Source organism: Felis catus, chromosome A2 (genome assembly GCF_018350175.1).
Source record: "Felis catus isolate Fca126 chromosome A2, F.catus_Fca126_mat1.0, whole genome shotgun sequence".
NCBI lineage: Eukaryota > Metazoa > Chordata > Mammalia > Carnivora > Felidae > Felis > Felis catus.
In genome coordinates this window covers 10323197-10344901 of record NC_058369.1, presented here as the reverse complement: position 1 = coordinate 10344901, position 21705 = coordinate 10323197, and the positions used below count along the sequence as shown (strand labels likewise).

Genomic DNA, 21705 nt, shown 5'->3' with positions numbered 1-21705 from the left:
TTAAGTACAAGGATGCGGGGATTCGCGTAAAAATAGCCTTTCAAGTCCGCCTACATTACGATTTTGTTACACCTATATTTATAAAATTCCACCGCAGCCCTTCATTCTTTTCACCCTCTGTCTCATGTCTTTGCTTCACTTGGTAGATGAATTTCTTGATTTAAAAAGGCCAGTTAGGACGAATGTCTTTTCTTTTCCTCTTCTTTTTGTTTTTCAGTTTTTGTTTTGTTTTGTTTTGTTTGTTCGGTTTTTTTTTTTAATTTTTTTTTAACATTTTATTTATTTTTGAGACAGAGACAGAGCATGAACAGGGGAGGGTCAGAGAGAGGGAGACACAGAATCTGAAACAGGCCCCAGGCTCTGAGCTGTCAGCACAGAGCCCGACGCGGGGCTCGAACTCACAGACCGTGAGATCATGACCTGAGCCGAAGTCAGCCGCTTAACCGACTGAGCCACCCAGGCGCCCTTGTTTGTTCGTTTTTGCACAAGGAAAGAAACTGCTAGAAGATGTATTCCCATAGGGCTTTTTTTTTTTTGAAAGCTTATTTATTTATTTGTTTTGAGAGGGTGGGGGGAAGGAGCCGAGGGAGAGAATCCCAAGCAGGCTCCTCACTGTCAGTGCAGAGCCTGATGGGGGGGCTTGAACCCACAAACCTTGAGATCACGACCTGAGCAGAAGTGGGAAGTTTAACCAACTGGGAACCCAGGTGCCCCTAGAACATCTTTTGAGCTATAACAACTTCACTTTTCCTCAGCTTTGGCACCACTGACATCTGGGCCTGAGTCATTCTTTACCACGGTGTGGGGGAGGGCTGTCCTGTGCCTTCTAGGGTGTTCAGCGGCTTCCCTGGCCCCCACCCACTGAGCATCCCTCGGTGGTGACAATCCAGATGTCTCTAGACATCACCAAATGTCGCTGGGAGGCCAAAATCGCCCTACTGGAGCACCACTGTTTTATTCCTCGCAAGCTTACCACTTCCCTGATGGTAAAAGACGTTCATAATAACCATCCTCATCTGGGCACAGACACTGTTCTTCGAAGGTGGCATCTCTTATTCATTTAATCTTCCCCAAAACTCTAGGGCGCCCTTTTACTGTCCCCATCCTTATAGGAGGAGACCAAGGCACAGAGCAATCGAGTTATTTTTCCAAGTTCATGCAGCTGGTCAGTGGCAGGGACAGGATTCCAACCAGGTCCTTGGGCTCCAGAACCTGCTTTCTCGTGCTTTCTACTTTCCCTCAGGGTGTGGGATCTATCATATTGGATTTTTTTTTTCTTATTCTTTGTGTCTCCAAAGCTGCAACGTGTTGTTGAGAAATTCGAGTCACTTCTCACTAATGACACTCCATGGGCAATGGGAGAGAAGAGAGAAGTCGCATCTTGGGCTACAACTCTTTTCCAGACTGTAGAATCGAGCGTTCTAGAAACTGCCTTGAAATCCCCAGAACAAAAAATCCAGAAAATTCACAACAGTACTGTGGGTAAGAAGAGGAGCTGGCCTGATATACACGGGGGCTATTACAAGCTGGAGTCTGGGTTACACAGTTAGAAAGTAAATAAACACGCTGCCTGAGTCCATTTATATAGAATTCTAGAGAGTACAATCTATAGTGACAGGAGAAGGGGGAGAGAGGAGTAAAAGAGCATGAGACAATTTAAGGAGACTGTTGGGAATGAGAGGCACGTTCAGTACCTTGACTGTGGTGTTAGTATCACAGGTGCATACCATATACACACAGCTGTATACACACTCTATGAAACTCATCAAATTGTACACGGTTTTATATGCAATTTGTTGCACATTAATCACACCTCCATAGAGCTGTTAGGAAAGGAAGGGAAAGGGAAGGGAAGGGAGGAAAGAAAAGAGAAAAGAGAGAAAAAAGAAAGGAAAGGAAAAGAAAGGAAAGGAAAGGAAAGGAAAAGAAAAAAGAAAAGATGGTCAATGGTTTCCAATCCTGAGTCTCGGATTTTGGCTTAAAAGTAGTTTGGTTGTTGTTTTTTTAAGTGTGTTTCTTTATTTTGAGAGAGAGAACACGCACAGGCATGAGCAGGGGCGGGGCAGAGATAAAGGGGGAGAGAAAGGATCCCAAGCAGGCTCCCCGCTAACAGTGTGGAGCCCAACGGAAGCTCGAACTCGCGAACCTGTGAGATCATGACCTGAGCTGGAACCAAGTCAGACGCTTAACCTACTGAGCCACCCAGGCGCCCCTAAGATTTTATTTTTAAGTATTCTCCATACCCAGTGTGGGACTCTGACTCACGACTCTGAGATCACGAGACACACGCTTCATCCACCAACGGAGCCAGCCAGGCACCCCAAAAAGTAGGGCTTTTTTGCCCAATAGCTACTGGCACATGTCACAGTGATAGTATGTAAAGCATCCCAGAAGGAACATCTCACTGCATATTTTTTTCAATAAAAACACTTTTATCACCCTTGTCATATATATGTATACTATAACCAGGTGAGGAGATGATATTGTTAAATAGCTTGACTTTAGCAATCATTTCACTATTTTATAAAATACCATAGCAAAACCCAGTATTAGATTTGTTAAAAAATAGAAAAAAAAAACACACAAACAAACTAGATTTAGGCCAGCCAAATCTGCCCACAGCCGTAGGTACACATCTGATGAAGAAACATATTTCCTGTGTGTGTGATTTTGTGCATGCAGTTTTCACTCATTACATCACTAACATATTTCCATGTAAATGGTATACGTCATCATTACCTACATTATTATCTGCAACGGTTTATCAAATTACACTGTATATAATTTATTTGTACTATATTTATTTCCCTATTCTGGGAATTGTGGGTTGTTGCCAAAGAACCCCATGAAAAAGACCATTGAAAATTTATCTGTGTGCATTTGTTTGATATTTTCTTGGGATAAATTCATAGACGAAGAATCATTAGGTCAAGGAGAAAAGAAACATTTTATAGACTTTGATGCGTATCACCACATTGGCCTCCAGAAATGCTGTTTGCTGTGTTTTTATTCAGCTCAGGGATATCAGAGGATTTGTGTATGCCTACCTAAACATTCTGTTTTACCAATTTGCATGATGAGATAGTTTATGCTCTATAAAAATAATAATAATGATTTTTAATAGAAAATAAAATCCAATGCCTCACCTTCTTGGGAAACTGGAATCAGGATTCATTTATTAACTTGTTTGTTCATTCATTCATTCACTCATTCATTTCATTCAAAATTAAACCATTTTTCAGGTTACAAGTAGCTCTCACCTTTCCTGACCTGGCCAGGTCCTAACTGATGGGAAACGGGTGCCCTGACCTCAATGGGTTTCATTCCCCTCATCTGTGAATGGGGATAATACCATGAATGGGGAGATATAGGAAGAACCCAACTGTATCCATCACCCAGCTTCAACAATTTCTAACCCACAGCCAGCCTTAACCATCTGCTAATGTTTAAGTTAAATGTTTCCATGAGCTTTTTTCTTGATGGCAATTCTCCTCATTTTCATCAGAAGCATGGTTCCCCATTATAGAGATAAGCCATCAATTATTGAATCAGTTCCTCTTTGTTGAACATTTAGATCACTTCCTGTTTTCCACGCGATCACCTATGCTGCTATGAACTTTCTCATAACTAAATCTTCCCTCCCGTCCATGTCGTTTTCTGAGAATAAAATTCCTAGGAACAGAATTGTTGCTTCAAAGATGATCGCTAGAGAACATTAGTTACAGACTTGTATTTCAGGGGGTGCCTCGGTGGCTCAGTCAGTTAAGCGTCCGACTTCAGCTCAGGTCATGATCTCACAGTTTGTGAGTTCAAGCCCCCAGTCTCTGTGCTAGGAGCCTGCTTCGAATTCTGTATCTCCCTCTTTTTCTGCCCTTCCCCTCCCCCCACTCATGTTCTCTCTCTCTCTCTCTCTCTCTCTCTCTCTCTCTCTCTCTCAGAAAAAAACATAAAAAAAAAAGAGAACTTGTTTTTCAGGAGTTAAGAAGTTAACTTCTTAACTTCAGTTTCCTCACTCGGATAATGGTTCCTCATGGGGTTATATGACAATGTACAGTGCCTGGAACATTCTAGACATTCAGTAAATGTGACCTGTTCATGTTGCTATTCACATTTTTAAAGCTTGTAATAATGATAAGCTTGCCTGTTGTTTTTCTCACCAGCTATTGAAACTCTAGTTGTTACAGACAATTGCTCGGAAGAAGGAAAGGTCTTCAGCTTGAACACCTACATGAACTCAGTGGACATCCGTTGCAATGACATCGTGCAGGAAAACGTGAAAGGTACATGTAGTGGCTGCATTCAGAACCTCTAAGACACACAGATCAGCATCATTATGTGAGTCACTGGGAGAGTCGCCAATAAGGTCTTTCCTAATTGGTTTGTTACCCGAAGACTGTGTCATTTGAGTCTTTTCCTAAAAAAAAAAAAAAAAAAAAAACAACTCCCCAAAGTGGAGGCTTTCTATTCTTCAGTGTGGAAGACACTTCTTTGCAATTTGGAGGTTTTTCTGTCCAGGGCTCCGACGGGGTTCACCCAAATGCAGTCCCCGAGAGAAGCGTAAGGAGTGTATTTGGGATGTGATTCCAGGAGGCATCGGTAGGCGGATTAGTCACCGTTCTCCAGAGAAACAGAATCGATAGGATATGCGTGTGGGCAGAAAGAGAAACAGAGATCTTAAGAAATTAGCTCATGTGATTATGGAAGGTAGCAAGTCCAAACTCTAGCCAGCAGGCCGGAGACCCAGGGAAGAGTTAATGTCGTAGCTGCAGACCAAAGACAGCCGAGAGACAGAATACCCTCTTGTTTGGGAGAAGTCAGTCTTTTTCTTAAGGCCTGCAACTGATTGGGTGATGGAGGGTAATCTACTTTATTCAAAGTCTCCTGATGGAAATGTTACCCTCATCTGAAAAATACCTTCACGGCAACACCCGGACTCACGTTTGACCCAGCAGCTGGGTAGCATGGCCTAGCCACACTGACACAAAATTAACCATCCCAGTAGGGAAGAGAGGAAATGAGACAGAGAAGAGGGGACAGCCACTACAGGTGTCAGTATGTCAGTGAGCAGATTTGCTGCAGGTGGTAACTGTGACCCTCCGAGCTCTCCCATTCTGCCCTGTGTACAAATCAAATACTCCCTACAGGGAATGCCCCCAGGCAGAGAGTTACAATTGTTCGCAATAGAATCTGTCAGCAGATAAGAAACCCGGGGCGCCTGGGGGGTTCAGTCAGTTAAGCATCTGACTCTTGATTCAGCTCAGGTCACGATCCCTGGGTCATGGGATCAAGCCCTGTATCAGGCCCTCTGCTGAGTATGGAGCCTGCTTGGGAATCTCTCCTTCCCTCTCTCTGCCCTCTCCCCTGCTCGTGTGCGCTCTCTCTCTCTCTCTCTCTCTCTCTCTCTCTCTCTCTCTCAAACCCAAGAGGGCCCAGGGAATAGTCAAGGCACCTACAGCACCTGCTAATCCTGTGTACACAGGAATGGATTGTTAAACTATTAACTGTCCCAGTGTTGCCAGACTTTCTGGTGTTTCAAGAGAAACCAAAAATCAGGTTGGTTGCATGAATACCTTCAATTTTTTTTTAAATGTTTATTTATTTTTGAGAGAGAGAGAGAGACAGCATGAGCAGGGGAGGGGCAGAAAGAGAGAGAGACCCAGAATCCGAAGCAGGCTCCGGGCTCTGAGCCGTCAGCACAGAACCCGACACAGGGCTCGAACTCACAAACCGCGAGATCGTGACCTGAGCCCAAGGGAGATGCTTAACCAACTGAGCCACCCAGGCGCCCCAAATACCTTCAGTTTTCTTTTTTTTTTTTTTAATTTTTTTTTTCAACGTTTATTTATTTTTGGGACAGAGAGAGACAGAGCATGAACAGGCGAGGGGCAGAGAGAGAGGGAGACACAGAATCGGAAACAGGCTCCAGGCTCTGAGCCATCAGCCCAGAGCCCGACGCGGGGCTCGAACTCACGGACCGCGAGATCGTGACCTGGCTGAAGTCGGACGCTCAACCGACTGCGCCACCCAGGCGCCCCATACCTTCAGTTTTCAAATTTGGTCTTACGATAGCTGCCATGGCGTTATAACTGGTGTAACGTGATAAATGAGGTTTTAAAATCCCATCCTGTAAAGGTGGGTACAGCTGGTCTGTAATGTCAGCAAAAGTCCCAAAGGAAAGACAACAAAACATGGACAACTAACCACATGCTGAACTGAGGAAGTGAGGCAGTTAGTTCCTATTACTTCCTCTCCTCCCCCAAAAAGATAAGTGCGTGAATCTGCCCCGTTCGAGAACGGGCCAGGCGGAGGATAGAAGCCAACCTCCAGCCACGTGATTCACACCGGCGTTGTCCCCAGGTTCTTCTGAAACTCACGATTTGTGGAGAGTGTGCACGACTTCCCAGTGCAAGCCAGACGAAAACACATCTGTGGTCCCACTTGCTCTTTAATCGCATCCTGGGGTCATGGGGGGTCAGGATTTCACATAGGAATTCAGAGACGACACAGCTCAGCCCACAACGGCTGCCTGTGCTGAATTGTTTAAGTAAATAACAGGCATCGTAATGTGATTGCATGTGCCTCAAGGAGCCCCTGGCCTAGAGGTGCCCAGTACGGGACTCTTCGCCCTCCCCCAGTGATGCCCCATAGTCTCATCTCTGGACATTTGCATTATCTGTTCCTCTGCCAGGAATGCCAACCACCACTCCACTGGGTGAACTGTTACTCTTCAACACAGCCTAGCCCGCACCTCCTCCATGAGGCCTCCCAGGACTGCGCACTTCCATCACGGCACCAAAACCTGACCCTCCCTCCTCTACGTTCCCCCAGCATCTCGAACCTACCCCATCCTGGCATCTAACGTGTTGTGCTGTGTCTTGATTGACACGTCTTTGTCTCCCCCACTGTGCTGGAATCCCCATAAGGACCAAAATCATGAATGATTTCTTTCTATAGTCACCACGAGGGGCACATCACCTGGAGGACAGGGACAAATGTTCGCTGAATTAAATCCACATTTAGGGCGATGCCTCAACATTCCCAATGAGAGAAAAGAACCCATTGACAGCTCAGAGAGGGACACTTCTCTGTCCCTCAGGCTGTGTCTATTCTTTGTCATGGCAGCCATCCTGTGTCCAGTAGGGATGTTGAGCAGCAGCCTCTCCCCCACCTTGATTCACTAGACGTCAGTAGCCGTCACCCAGTGCGACAACCAAACATGCCTCCAGACATTGCCCAATGTCCCAAGAGGGGGCAGAATTGCCACTCCCCCCCCCGCCCCCGCCATCTGAGAAATGCTCACCTAGAGCGACCTTATAAATGACCTTCAAAGAGCAACAACTTTAAGATCGAAGGGAGGTGTTACCAACTCGCCCCGAAGACACCCACCAGAGGTGAGCCGGGACTGTCCCAGGTAATTCGAGACAGACAGTCACATGACGCCAGCTCCCCTGTAAAACATCTCAGAGAACAAACCCAGGCCACAGAGGCTGACCTTGGAAAAGTACAGCCACCCTTCTCTTTTCTGCTTGCGATTTTGCTCGTAACCAGAATACCTCTGCTCAAAACTAAGCCGTTTCCAAGCCGAAGAGCAGGTGGACAGATCACCTGCCCGTCTTTTCCGTCCACCTACCGCTGTTTCACTCTGACAAATGGAAAACTGTCATGAACTCAGAGAAACAGAAATGAATCGCTTCTGTTCCCTCAGGCAAGACCAGAGAAGCCTGAGTAGAGAAGCATGTGAAGAATTTATTCGAACAGGAATTTATTTTAGTGCAGAGCTAGTAAGTGGCTAGTAAGGGACTTTTATCCAGAAACCTGCTAACCTGTTTCCGGTCCCTACAATCCTCACTCATCCACATAGATGGCCTCTGTGGCGTGGACTTCTCTGCGGCTACAAAGAAAAAACTTATGGACATGGGAATATGGTCATAGCATCCTGTAACTCTGTATAACCCATGCTATAGCCCGTAATCCATCATATTCAGGCTAACTACAAATGCATTTGTTTTCTCCTTTTATATAAACAAGAGGAACTTAGTTTCTCACAGTTCTGGAGGCTACAGGTCTGAGATCAAGGCGCAGGCAGGGTGGGTTTCTTCTGAGGCCTCTCTCCTTGGCAGATGGCCACCTTCTCTGTCTTCACACGGTCTTTTCCCTGCGAGTGCACGTCTCCGGTCTCTCTTTGCGTGTCCAGAGTTCTTCTTCTTTACTTTTCAATGCGGCTCAGCTCTCACCCCCTCCTTGATGCCTCCCAGGATTGCCTATTTCCATCACGGCACCAAAGTCAGGTCCTCCCTCCTCTGGCCCCATCTTTATAAAGGCCCTGTCTTCAAACAGTCACATTCTGAAGGACTTGAACTTAATGAATTTGGGGGGTAGGGGGGACACAGTTTGGCCCATCCTATTGATATATGCCATATACATGTCCTTCCACTGTATAATAGTTATAAATACATGATATAAATATATCATGTGCATTTTGATTTTTAGCCTATTAAAGTATATTAAATTATGGCATTCTTTTGCTTAACATCCTTTAGTGCCTTTCCACTAGCTTAAAATAAAAGATCTTTTTTTTCTTTTAGAGAGAGAGAGAGAGAGAGAGGTGGGGGGGAAGGGCAGAGATAGAGAGAATCCCAAGCAGGCTCCACACTGCCAGTGCAGAGCCCCACACAGGGCTCGAACCCATGAACCCTGAGATCATGACCTGAGCTGAAATCAAGAGTCAGCCACTTTTGGGGCGCCTGGGTGGCGCAGTCGGTTAAGCGTCCGACTTCAGCCAGGTCACGATCTGGCGGTCCGCGAGTTCGAGCCCCGCGTCAGGCTCTGGGCTGATGGCTCAGAGCCTGGAGCCTGCTTCCGATTCTGTGTCTCCCTCTCTCTCTGCCCCTCCCCCGTTCATGCTCTGTCTCTCTCTGTCCCAAAAATAAATAAACGTTGAAAAAAAAAAAATTAAAAAAAAAAAAAAGTCAGCCACTTTTTTCTCCACCCAGCCGCCCCAACCACTGTCTTAAAATAAAAGCAAAAGCCCTCCTCAAGGCTTATAAGGCCCTGCAGGATCTGCCCCCATCACCCCTGCCCTCACCCCTCCCCCCCACACACTCTCCACCCTACACACCCCTCTTCAGCCACACTGACCTCCTCCCCGTTCCCTGAACCAGCTGGGCACGTTCTCTTCTGTCGATGCCCACATGGCCCTCCCTGCCGTCACTCTGCTGTCTGAAAACTGTCTGAAATAGCTTCCGCCAAATCTGCCTGTCCCCTCACCTCACTTAATTTTCTCCGTAGGACCCATCATCCTGTGACATAGGCTTTTATTGGTTTGTTTATGTTTGTTTGCTTCTCTCCTGGACCAGAAAGTAAGATCCCTAAGAAGTGGTTTATCCTGTCCCCCACTGTATCTCCAGAATAGTGTCTGGAACATAGTAGGCATTCCATCAAAGAAAACTGAATATGTGAATAGATAGAGGTATGGGTATATTATGATCTCTTTTTTTTTCAATATTTATTTTTGAGAGAGAGACAAAGACAGAGACAAGCAGGGGAGGAGCAGAGAGAGAGGGAGACACAGAATCCGAAGCAGGCTCCAGGCTCTGAGCTGTCCGCACAGAGACCGATGCGGGGCTCGAACTCACGGACTGCGAGATCATGACCTGAGCCGAAGTCGGACACTCAAACGACTGAGCCTCCCAGGCTCCCCATATTATGATTTCCATATACACTATTTCTAGATCTGGTTTACGTATATAATATACGGAAGGAGATGATTACATTCATACATAGAGATAGACATACGTGTAACCCAACTATTAACGGATTTCCTTAAGTCCAGTCTCAACATTATTCTTCATCCAAAAGGAATGCAAAGCAAATGCTCCAAGTCTTGAAAAATAAGCCAGTCTTTCTGGAAGTCTCCAGGAGGCAGCAGAGGAAGTGGAAGAAGACCTACCCAACTTGCTGAGTTTCCTCCTCTTCGAGGCTGACCCACCTCTCTCCTCTCCTCCTCCCTCAAAATCCCATCAGCCTCTTCTTGGCCCTCCCCCCAACTTTGATATCATTTTCTCCTAAGGCCAGCAGTGTCCTCTCTTACACAAATCAGCTTAACCTCTCTCGGTCCATCCAGTTCTTCCCCCAAGTTTTCCCCTATTCAGTCCAGAAAAAGGGTTCAGGGCCAAACACACGACGTCTGTGTCAGAGGTGGAAAAGGGAGAGACAGTGAGAATCTCTATTGCACTCGCGCTCAGGTATGTGACTATGCGTGCACACGTATACCTGTGTATATGCACACGTGCGTGTGTGTGCGCGTGCATCATAGGTGTGGGGAAGGAACGGTGGCATTTTTTTTCAGACTCTCATTTCTCCGATTCCTCAGGTCCCACCGCAATTGCCTTTATTTCATACTCTTCTCTTGGAAACATCATAAACGCAACGTTCTTTGAAGAGGCAAATGGCAAAGACCGAGTTTACCTGAACTCTCAGGTAGTGAGTGCCGCTATTGGACCCGAAAGGAATACATCTCTCCCCAAGTCTGTGATTCTGAGTTTTCAGCACGTGAAGGTGGGTCAGAGCTGCTCTTTGAGCGTGCTTAGGGGGTCTTGGAGGTGGACCAAATAATGTGCACTCCCTCCCCACTCTGGGTTTCTGGACTGTGCCGTCGAATACCGTAGCCAGGAGCCTCGTGAAACGTGGTGGGTCTGAATTGAGATTCAGAAGATGTAGTATTTCTGGATTTAGACTCGGTATTTCCAGAGTTTGAACCCGTCCTAAGAAAACCACCATGCAAAGCAGCTCATTAATAATTTTTCGGGGGCTGCTGGCTGGCCCAGTCGGTGTAGCCTATGCCTCTTGATCTCGGGGTTGTGGGTCTGAACCCCACGTTCAGGGTAGAGATTACTTTTTTTTTTTTACATTTATTTATTTTTGAGAGACAGAGTGAGAGTGGAGGAGGGGCAGAGAGAGAAGGAGACACAGAATCCGAAACAGGCTCCAGGCTCTGAGCAAGCATTCAGCACAGAGCCCGATGCGGGGCTCGAACCCACGAACCGTGAGATCGTGACCTGAGCCGAAGTCAGACACTTAACCGGCTGAGCCACCCAGGCACCCCTACTTTTTTTTTAATCTGAAAAAATAATAATAATAATTTGGGGGCGCCTGGGTGGCTTGGTTGGTTAAGCATAGGACTTGGAATTTTATTTTATTTTATTTTTGAATTTACATGCAAGTTAGCACAGAGTGCTGTAATGATTTTAGTAGATTCTAGTGATTCACCCCCCATGTATAACACCCAGTGCTCATCCCAACAAGTGTCTTCCCTAATGCCCCTTACCCATTTAGCCCACCCCCCACCCACAACCCCTCCAGCCACCCTCAGTTGATTCTTTGTATTTAAGAGTCTCTTACGGGGTACCTGGTGGCACAGTCAGTTAAGCGTCCGACCTCGGCTCAGGTCGTGATCTCACAGTTCGTGAGTTCGAGCCCCGCATCGGGCTCTGTGCTGACAGCTCAGAGCCTGGAGCCTGTTTCAAATTCTGTGTCTCCCTCTTTCTCTCTTCTCCCCCGCTCATGTTCTGTCTCTCTCTTCTCAAAAATAAATAAATGTAAAAAAAAAAAAAAAAAAAAAAGAGTCAAACGCTTAACCCACGGAGCCATCCAGGCGCCCCTCTTTTTTTTTTTTTTAAATTTTTTTTTCAACGTTTATTTATTTTTGGGACAGAGAGAGACGGAGCATGAACGGGGGAGGGGCAGAGAGAGAGGGAGACACAGAATCGGAAACAGGCTCCAGGCTCTGAGCCGTCAGCCCAGAGCCCGACGCGGGGCTCGAACTCACGGACCGCGAGGTCGTGACCTGAGCTGAAGTCGGATGCTAAACCGACTGCGCCACCCAGGCGCCCCCAGGCGCCCCTCTTTTATTTACTTCTGTTTGTTTGTTTGACTTCCTGGTGGCAGATAAAGTCCGGAAACCAATGACGTCCTGTAAAATTCTGGCCCCCCAGAGAGCCTTGATTTTGTTTCGTGTCGCAGGGAACCCCAACAGCGCTGCGACTATGGGAACAGGCATCCTGGCAGGCGTCCTCTTCAGTTAGAATAAAAATCGCCTGAGTCACTTCTAAGCGGCCACGTGTCTGTTCACTTGACACCCCAGTGTAGACCCACACGCTGAGAGTTGTCCGTCCCAAAGAAGAACGTGACGAGCCCCTTCTACTTTCAGATGAAGCCCAGCAGTGAAAAGGCCGTCTGCGTCTACTGGAAAAGCACGAACGAGGGCGGCCAGTGGTCCAGCGACGGCTGTTTCCTGATACAAGCGAACAAAAGTCACACCATATGCAACTCCACCCACCTGTCCAGTTTTGCTGTCCTTGTGGCCCTAACCCACCAGGTACAACGTGTACATTTAATTCCTCCAGCCAGCCCTGTGTCAGCCCCTCTGGGGGGATGATAAATACTCTTTAAAAAAATGGGAGGGGTGCCTGGGTGGCTCAGTCGGTTTGATTTCTGCTCAGGTCACGATCTCAGGGTCGTGAGATCGAGTCCCACATCGCACTCCCCACCGGGAAGGCAGCCTACTTAGGATTCTCTCTCTCCCTCTCCCTGTGTCCCTTCCCTTCCCTCTAAAAGAGAGAGGCGGGGAGAGGGAGGGGGAGAGAGAAAGTTACCAACATGGACAACTGGGACTCAATCCCATTGGGTACTCCTGGGAGATATCCTAGAACATGCATTTCAGAGCCTTCCCACATAAAGGTGAGGGAACTGGGATATTTATCCACCAATGCCATAACTTGTATTATTTGAGGGCAGCTTCTAGGGGTATTAACGTCCTGGTACTTGTGACCCCTCTGGCATGTCCAGGCATGCTCCTGTGGCAGGAGAAATAGTCTCGGGCAGGGTCACTGGATTTCCCAGAAAACGGCCGAAGGGCAGGTAGCAGAGAGCGTGAGGGGCCTCTGCGACACAGGGCTTCCTTTATCTCTTGAGTGCAAGACTTAGCCTAGCACATTCTTTCATTTCCACGTGAATCTGCTGTACAACATAGAGCCTATGGTTAACACAGTATTGTGCACTTAAAAACTTGTCAAGAGCGTCGATCTCGTGTTGTTTCTTACTCCAGAAAGAAAAAAGCAAGGGGGACACAGGATCGTGGAGGTGATGGATAGTTTACTACCTTGACTGTGGTGATGGCATCATAGGTCTGTGCCTATGCCCAAACTCATCAAAATGTGTGCATTCAACGTGTGCAATTTTTTGTATGTTACGTACACCTCAGTAAAGCCGGGAAGAAGACGACTTAGTCTGACAGACGCGTCTTAAACTCTTATCAACTGGCTTCATGCCTATGTTTGGGGTGCCGCATTCCAAAGGGGGAAAATTAATCCTGGAGACTGACTGTGATGTCCTCCTCGGTGGGTCCCAGGAGGAGGATCCCGTGCTGGCTGTGATCACCTACGTGGGGCTGGGCCTCTCTCTGCTGTGCCTCCTCCTGGCAGCCCTCACCTTCCTCCTGTGCAAAGCCATCCAGAACACCAGCACCTCGCTCCACCTGCAGCTCTCGATCTGCCTCTTCCTGGCCCACCTGCTCTTCCTCACGGCCATCGACCAGACCAAGATCAAGGTACTGACACCGTCCCAGAGGACCCCCTGCTCTGAGCCACGGGATGCTCAGTTCGTGGAGCCCTGCTGCACTGATGCCTTAACACAATATCGCTGGGCGACAGGGAGGCTGGAGGGGTAAATAGCCTATTTCACGTTGACTGATGAAGCAGAAGACAATCCTCTCTCAACAACTCGACCCTATATATATATACACGAGTTCTCCCCGCTGGCAAGGTGTGGGAGGGGTCCTGGGGCCACCCTCCTCCCTGACAGTCCCTCCTGGTGACTCCTTCCTCCTCGCCCAGCTGCTGTGCGCCATCATCGCGGGGGCCTTACACTATCTCTACCTGGCCTCCTTCACCTGGATGCTGTTGGACGGTCTACACCTCTTCCTCACGGCACGCAACCTGACGGTGGTCAACTACTCCAGTGTGAGCAGGCTCATGAAGTGGCTCATGTTCCCTGTGGGCTATGGAGTCCCGGCTCTGATCGTGGCCGTTTCTGCTGCATCCAGACCTTCCCTTTATGGAACACCCACCAGGTAAGTGCCAATTCCCACTGCCCCCATCTTCTCCAGCACAACTGTGGCCATCATAGAACCAACAGCGATTTAATTTCCCCCGAACATGATAGGCAGAGGAAAGGTCAGTGCCCACTCCGAAGACATCTCTCTGGTGGAATTTTGTGTTCCTTGAACTGGTTTTAAGTCCTTAGGATTGAATTATTTTAAATGTTCATTATGAAGTATTCAATCATTATATATTATACATTCTAGTGATTCTTTATCCACAAAGGCCAATGTTCTCTTGACTCACTTCTCATCTCTCTCTTAGATGCTGGCTCCACACAGACAAAGGATTTGTATGGACCTTCCTGGGCCCCGTCTGCACCATCTTCTCCGTGAGTAACGTGACATCAGAGCATCCTGCCTGCCCAAGTGACGGTCATTCAAAGACCAGGTGTACCAGGAGGGTTACAGGCAGCGGGAGCAATCATTCCAGTTGGCCCAGGACTGATGAGAGACACCCCCCCCCCGCCCCCAGGATGCAGGAATTTCCATTGTAACAACAGGACTAACGTGTCCTGAGACCTGGGACTTTCAGTGCTAAAATTTGGAGTTTCCATGTGAACTGCATCGAAGTGCTCGCCAAAGTTACAGGACAAACACATGCCTGAGTTACAGGGTGGTTGGTCTAGTCTTCTAGGACTTCTACAAAATGCAAAAGCTTCTTACCTGCCGGGTTAGGGGTTGGATGAGCTGGGAGGATGCTTACCAGATGTGGAGTGAATTTAATACCCCTGTGGGCTTTCTGCAGATTAATCTGGCCTTCTTTCTGATGACCTTCTGGATTGTGAGAAACAAGCTCTCCTCCCTCAACAGAGATGTGTCCACCCTCCAGAACACCAGGTGAGGATGAGTCAGAGGAATGTCCCCCATCCAGAGCATTATCCTCAGAGCTCCAAGGATCTCATGTCCAGAGAGAATGGACTTTGCCCTGATACACAGGGATTGCTTCCATGCCTCACCTAGTAGGTCCTGAGAACATTTCTATCCTTACAACACACTCAAAACATCGCATAACAGTTCCCAGAACCCAGCGCACCCTTTCATGGTCATGCCTTCATGCGTTTTAGGCCCCCTGCCTTCCCCTTCCCTTGCCCCACGTGAATGCAGGTTCATCAACCACATGTCACATCATCTAGGAGTTTGGGGATGTCCTTGCCTTTCCTCAACTTTGCACAGAATCAGTGGCCTCTATTCTGGGCAAAGCACATTCTGGGTCAGGTCATGGAGAAGGTGGGGACAGGAACAGCCCTGGATGGGATCTGGGCAGAAGTACCTCACTTTGCAAATGTTATAAGTGATCATTTGTTTTTGTCTTGCCGCCAGACTCTAAGGGCTGTGGAAACAGAAGTCTTGTCTTGGTTGTTCTGAATGCCCAAGCCCCAGCCTAGGGCCAGGGGCACAGAATGTTCTCGACAATGTCAGCTGAGCAAAATTAGGGGTCTTCCTGAAACATCGTGACCTTTTTGAAACTCACATTCTGGAGTGTCACTACCATCCCTAGTCCTAGTCAAACTGTCATCCCTGACCCAAACACCATTTCTTTTTATGGAATCATTGACGATAAAGATCCAAGTTGATCGCTACTCAGTAGGAAGCATCCGTGGAGTGGATTTGAAAACAGGTGGGGTGGGGAGGGGGCTGTTGCTCCCGGTGCATCATGAGCCTCCTCTCTCCTCCTACCCAGGATGCTGACATTCAAAGCGACGGCTCAGCTCCTCATCCTGGGCTGCACGTGGTGTCTGGGCGTCCTGCAGGTGGGGCCAGCTGCCCGCGTCATGGCTTACCTCTTCACCATCATCAACAGCCTGCAGGGAGCGTTCATCTTCCTGGTGTACTGCCTCCTCAGCCAGCAGGTAAACACCAACCCCTTTTTTTATTGTCATAAAGTTAGGACATAGTGTAATGAACCCTTGAATCATTTCAATCTATGTTCTCTGAATTTTCATATAAGCTGTGAGCCATGTGTAAACACTATCTATGTTCTCTCTACTTCAAGATATTCTTGATTATAAGATACATGAATTTATTAACAGCTTTCAGAAAGTAAATAGTTGCTACATCAAGGAAATATGTTTTTCTTCAGTTTTCCCATTTGTAATAGTCAGCTATTGCTGTGTAACAAACGACCTCAAAAATCTCCGGAGCCGAAACACAAACGTTTGCTTTTCTCATTCTCAAGTCTGATAGAGATTCAGCCGATCTTGTCTGGGCTCAGCTTGGCTTGGTTCTAGAATGTAGATTATGTTCAGGTCTTCTCCTTGAGACTCCTCCTGAGGCTTAGCGGAGAGCGAGAAGCTCCCTAGGATCTGTTCTTCTGATGACAATGGCAAAATCACAAGAAGACAAGTCCTGTTGGACAGGGGCCATTTCAAGCCTTGTGGTCCTGCTTGAATCACTTCCACTGATATTGCCTTGGCCAAAGAAAGTCATATGTCCAAGCCCAAAGTCAAGGGAAAAGAACCCTCTAGCCACCAGGAGGCTAAGACAGGGTGTAATACTGTGACAGAGGAGTGAATAATTGAAATCTCTAATGCAATCCACCACACCACTTACACACATGAATTCTTAATCACATTTCCATGTGATGGGATAGTTTCCATACTAATACGTTTTAATAGTTCTATGACGGCATTAAAAAATAAGTTAATCTTTCCAACATGTTATTATGAACATTTTCAAAAACACAAAAAGGTTAAAACAATTATGCAATGGACACATATATACCAATCACTTCAATTATCTTTGTGCTATATTTGTTTTGCCACATTGTCTGTCCACATATCCATTCTTTTACCCATTCTCCACCACTAAGTCCCTGGTAACCCCTATTCTACTTTGTGGCTCAATTACTTAGACTATTATAAGGATCTCAGGTATGTGGAACCAGACGATATTTGTCCTTTGTTCCAGGCTTATTTCACTGAGCGTAATGCCTTCAAGGTCCATCCACGTGGCAGCCTGTATCAGAATACCATTCCGTTTTAAGGCTCAATGAATAATATTTCATTGTCCACATATGCCACGTGTTGTTGAAGTTTTTTAAAACTTGTTCTATTCCTGACTCACTGGTTTCTCTCTTCACCCACCAATGTTAACAGAAACCATTCCAGTCTTGTCTTTGATATTCCAGGTCCGAAAATGGTTCAGAGAGATCATGAAATCTAAACCTGAGTCTGAGACTTACACACTTTCCACCAGGTTTGGCACAAACTCAAGACCCAGTGAGGTAAGAGGACTTGTGATTTATTCTAATGTTTCCTCCCTTGACACCCAAAGCCCCCTCTCCGCGTCTTAGTATGAGGTCCCTTCCCTGGAGGGTATGACGGAGAGCTCTTTTCCTGATGACCTGGTTTGCATTTCTCATTCTTACCGTATCGTTCCTCAGTTGACCCTTCCCTGATTACTGACAGTGCTTAAGCTGGCTTGTGTATGTATTCTCATCATACAAACGAGTAAGGGTCAAACGTGTCACCAGCATAAGTACCATCTAACGTAGAATCCTTGGAGGGGGAGGCTTAGAATCACAGACATAGAGCAGTGGTCATCATCCTCTGAAATCCCGCTATCCCTTGGAGAGGTGGACGTAAGCCCAGTGGTGTTGGCAGAAAGGGCTCCAGGAGAGGCACCTCACCCCAGCTGCTCTACATAATTATAGGAGAGGAGCATATGGAATAATGGGACCTTCCAGGGAGAGGAAATGGTCTTGTTAGAAAGAGGACCTCCGTGGAACTTGATAGCTGGTCTTCAACTGTTCCTCCATTGACTTAACTCAGACTCGATGCACCAAGGAATGAGTTTCCAGCACTACCTTGGACCTCTCTGTAGCTGTCCCTTATTTGCCTTTTTGGAGAAATGAGAGAACATACTTCTCCAAGAAGGCATGCCCCTAGATAGGCAAAAAGGGCTCCAAAACTCGTAATCCAAAAAATTTTTCCCAGTCTCATTTGTATGCTCCCATACACCCACCACATCTGCTAGCCAAGGAGCCTTCGAATGTGTTGTTTTTAAAATAAACAGAATTGAGACACATAGTTTTCCACATTCTTTGAGCTAATATGTGATATTCTCAGCACTGGAAATATTGAGTCACTAAAGAAGCATCTATCCCTAACTGGAGGCGAATTCATTCAAAATCTCTCCAAAAGGTCTAAAAGGAAAACAAGACCAAAAAAAAAAAAAAAAAAATCTTAGGGCAAGTCAAGTGATCAGAAAACAAAACAAAACTGTGAGTATCAGATTTAAATCATTCCCAATGAGAGTAAAATTGTAAAAGGGACTGACTGCTGGCTGTGACCATTAAAAGACTTCCTTGATAATCCAGAATAATTTTCAAAGCTTCCAGCACTCCAGTAACTGGTTTCCTACAATAAATAAGGAATTTTTTTTATTATTGTTCTGTAACATTGTGGAAATTGAGTAAGATGAGTGTATCTTTGAAAGGGGAATATATATAGGGGAATATATATATATATATATGGGAATATATATATAGGGGAATATATATATATATATATATATATATATATATATATATATATATATTAGCTCCCTGTAGGAAATACATTCACTTTAATTAAAAGAATCTGTGAAGCTTTTACTTTTCTAGGCACAGAGTATGATTAAAAAGCTAAGGAAAAAAAAAAATCCAGGGCGCCTGAGTGGCTCAGTCAGTTGAGTGTCTGACTCTTGATTTCGACTCTGGTCGTGATCCCTGGGTTGTGGGTTTGAGCCCTGTGCTAAGTGTGGAGCCTGCTTAAGGTTCTCTCTCTCTCTCTCTCTCTCTCTCTCTATCTGCCCCTTTCCCCTGCTCATGCACTCTCTCTATAACAAATTTTTTTTTAAATCCTTTCTCTTTCTCCATGGACAAATTTGCCCTTGGGTTAAATTCCTAGCTGTGCTCTCTAGAAACTTGCTAACGTTGGAAGGTCAGTTCTGCAACCAGGCAATATTGTTTGTGGAAAAAGTCATGTCTGACTAGACAGAGAGTTCTGTGAATGAACCGTAAATAACAGGAGGGAAATGGTAGCTTTGGACTTCCTGCATACAATGACTCATATAACGAGGCCAGGAACCCCTGTCCTCACTGGCTGCTACAGGAGGTATTGCTTTTCTTGTGCAGCTTTTAAACCAGGCTGTAACTTGTAGGTGGTAAACGTGATATTTGTTGAGTTCTGCAACGTGTCAAGGTGCTGCAGTGGGCAAGAGACATACAAAAGGAACAAGACGTCGGGCACCTGGGTGGTCAGTCGGTTGAGTGTCCGACTTCAGCTCAGGTCAAAGCATCTGACTCTTGGTTTCAGCTCAGGTCGTGATCCCAGATTCGTGAGATCAAGCCCCCTATTGGGCTCTGTGCTGACAGGGCAGAGCCTGCTTGAGATTCTCTGTCTCTCTCTCTCTCTCTCTCTCAGCCTCTCCCCCCTCTCAAAATAAGTAAATAAACATTTTTTTAAAACTAAAAAAAAAAAAAAAGAATTCTTCATTTGGGATTTTTTAATTCTCCCACTTCTTAAAAATTTTTTTAATGTTTGTTTATTTTTGAGAGAAAGAGAGAGAGACAGCATAAGCAGGGGAGGGGCAGAGAGAGAGGGAGACACAGAATCCGAAGCAGGCTCCAGGCTCCGAGCTGTCAGCACGGAGCCCGACGCGGGGATCAAACTCACGGACTGCGAGATCATGACCTGAGCCGAAGTCAGATGCTCAACCGACTGAGCCACCCAGGCGCCCCAAGAGGTCCTCCCATTTAAGCTGAAGAAGGCCACACCTGTCCTAAGATTCCAAAATGCTAGGCGATCATGTCATTCTTTCCTGCTGGATGGAGCTCTTGTCACCAAGGACTTGCTAACAGGCTCTGAAAAAGCCACAATAACCCAGTTTTTGACCAGTTTGATCCAGTTCAGACACCAGGCTAACCATCCAGATGACCTCAATATCATTTCCATCCAACTGTGATTTTTTAAAAAAAGCACACCTAGGGGCATCTGGGTGGCTCAGTTGGTTGGGCATCCGACTTCAGCTCAGGTCGTGATCTCACAGTTCGTGGGTTGGAGCCCCCCGTCGGGCTCTGTGCTGACAGCCCAGAGCCTGGAGCCTGCTTCCGATTCTGTGTCTCCCTCTCTCTCTGTACTTCCCTACTCATGCTCTGTCTCTCTCAAAAATGAATTAAATGTTAAAAGAATTTAAAAACACACACACACCTACCGGCACCATGACAGATCCAACTGTGTCCACGTGGGGGAAGAAAAGAGGTGGCACTTCGGTTCCTAGAAGCCCCCTCCCCCTTGCCTGAAAAGCCCCCACGTCAGCTTTGCTTATCAGCCCCTTAATTAGCCTAACCCCATAAAACCCTGACCATGAGACCTAACCAGGGAGAAGGTGCCTTTAGAACATGAGCTCCCTGGGGTGCCTGGGTGGTTCAGTCAGTTGAGCGCCCGAATCTTGGTTTCGGCTCAGGTCATGACGTCATGGGATTGAGCCCCATTTCAGGCTCTGTCCTGAGCGTGGAGTCTGCTTGAGGTTCCCCCCACACACACACACACCTCTCTCTCTCTCTCTCTCTGCCTCTCCCCCCCCAAAAAAATTTTTAAAAAAAGATTAATTTTAAAAATAAATTTTTAAAAAAGAACACAAGCTCCCCATCTCTGTTCTCTGGCCATTGAATAAATTACCAGCTTACCATCAAATACTGTTTTGGTGTTTGGCCATTCGACAAATGGTATACTGAGGAGGCAAGGGACCTACCACTTAAGTAACACTGCCTTTAACCCACTTCTGCACTTTCTGTTTTATTGATGGGGGTGGGGGTGGGGGTGATGGTTGCTTTGTTCTGTTTCATCCTTATGTCTACCTTTAATCTAACCGTCTTTTGCTTGTTGGGGGAGGGGGGGATGTTTTCCCAGAGCAACTGAAGAGAAAATATTCGAACTAGAACATTCGACCCCACATGGAAAGTCACAGCCACGGATTTGGTTGGCATCGTGAAGAACAGAGCTGGAGACCAGGGGGACCATTACCTTTGACCTCCTTGGAGAGGAAATGTTCAGCCTTTACTTCCTGAAGTGTTTGTTCTGCATAACGGGCCCCCAGTAAATGGGTGTTGCATTGGGTTTCTCTTCGCTGTCATGGGCTCAGCCAGTGCTTGTCGCTGGGGACCCCAATCATGACCATTGCAAATAATCCCTGGACATTTTGTAAACAAGGAAGGCCCCTTTAAAGGCCTTTCCTCAAATTCTTACACGCATTCGTCCTAACCTTGCTCTTGAAACTCATCCAGTCCTTCAGACCCTCATCTTCTCCAAACTGTCAGCTGTACCTCCTTTCTTATCCAGGCTAAAGCTCATGGTCAACCATGTCGAAAGACTTTCTCCCCTAATCGTGACACCTTGCTCCCTCATTCTGATTCCATTCTGATTCCTGGGAACACCTTGATCCAGGACCAGTCCAACAATGGCAGTCACTACAGATTGCTAACCCAGCAGCCGTCACCATATCATATGCTCCTTATCAACACAACCTTGGTTATTTGCAGGTGTGGGACAGCAGTGTGCCTGGAC

General features: G+C 46.7%; 1 protein-coding gene across 2 annotated transcripts in view; it reads left to right on the top strand.

Moving 5' to 3' along the window:
• The window catches only part of ADGRE3 (adhesion G protein-coupled receptor E3), a 54068-nt gene extending 32676 nt beyond the window's left edge, over positions 1-21392 (top strand). For both annotated transcript variants that reach the window (XM_023246424.2, XM_023246420.2), the window contains exons 7-17: positions 1299-1482; positions 4161-4280; positions 10373-10557; positions 12209-12376; positions 13409-13606; positions 13893-14128; positions 14421-14487; positions 14904-14995; positions 15840-16008; positions 17286-17381; positions 21034-21392. In XM_023246424.2, the coding sequence (XP_023102192.2) occupies positions 1299-1482; positions 4161-4280; positions 10373-10557; positions 12209-12376; positions 13409-13606; positions 13893-14128; positions 14421-14487; positions 14904-14995; positions 15840-16008; positions 17286-17381; positions 21034-21060 (1542 nt within the window). In that variant the 3' untranslated portion in view covers positions 21061-21392. The remainder of the gene's footprint in view (positions 1-1298; positions 1483-4160; positions 4281-10372; positions 10558-12208; positions 12377-13408; positions 13607-13892; positions 14129-14420; positions 14488-14903; positions 14996-15839; positions 16009-17285; positions 17382-21033) is intronic.
• The last annotated feature ends 313 nt before the right edge of the window (positions 21393-21705 follow it).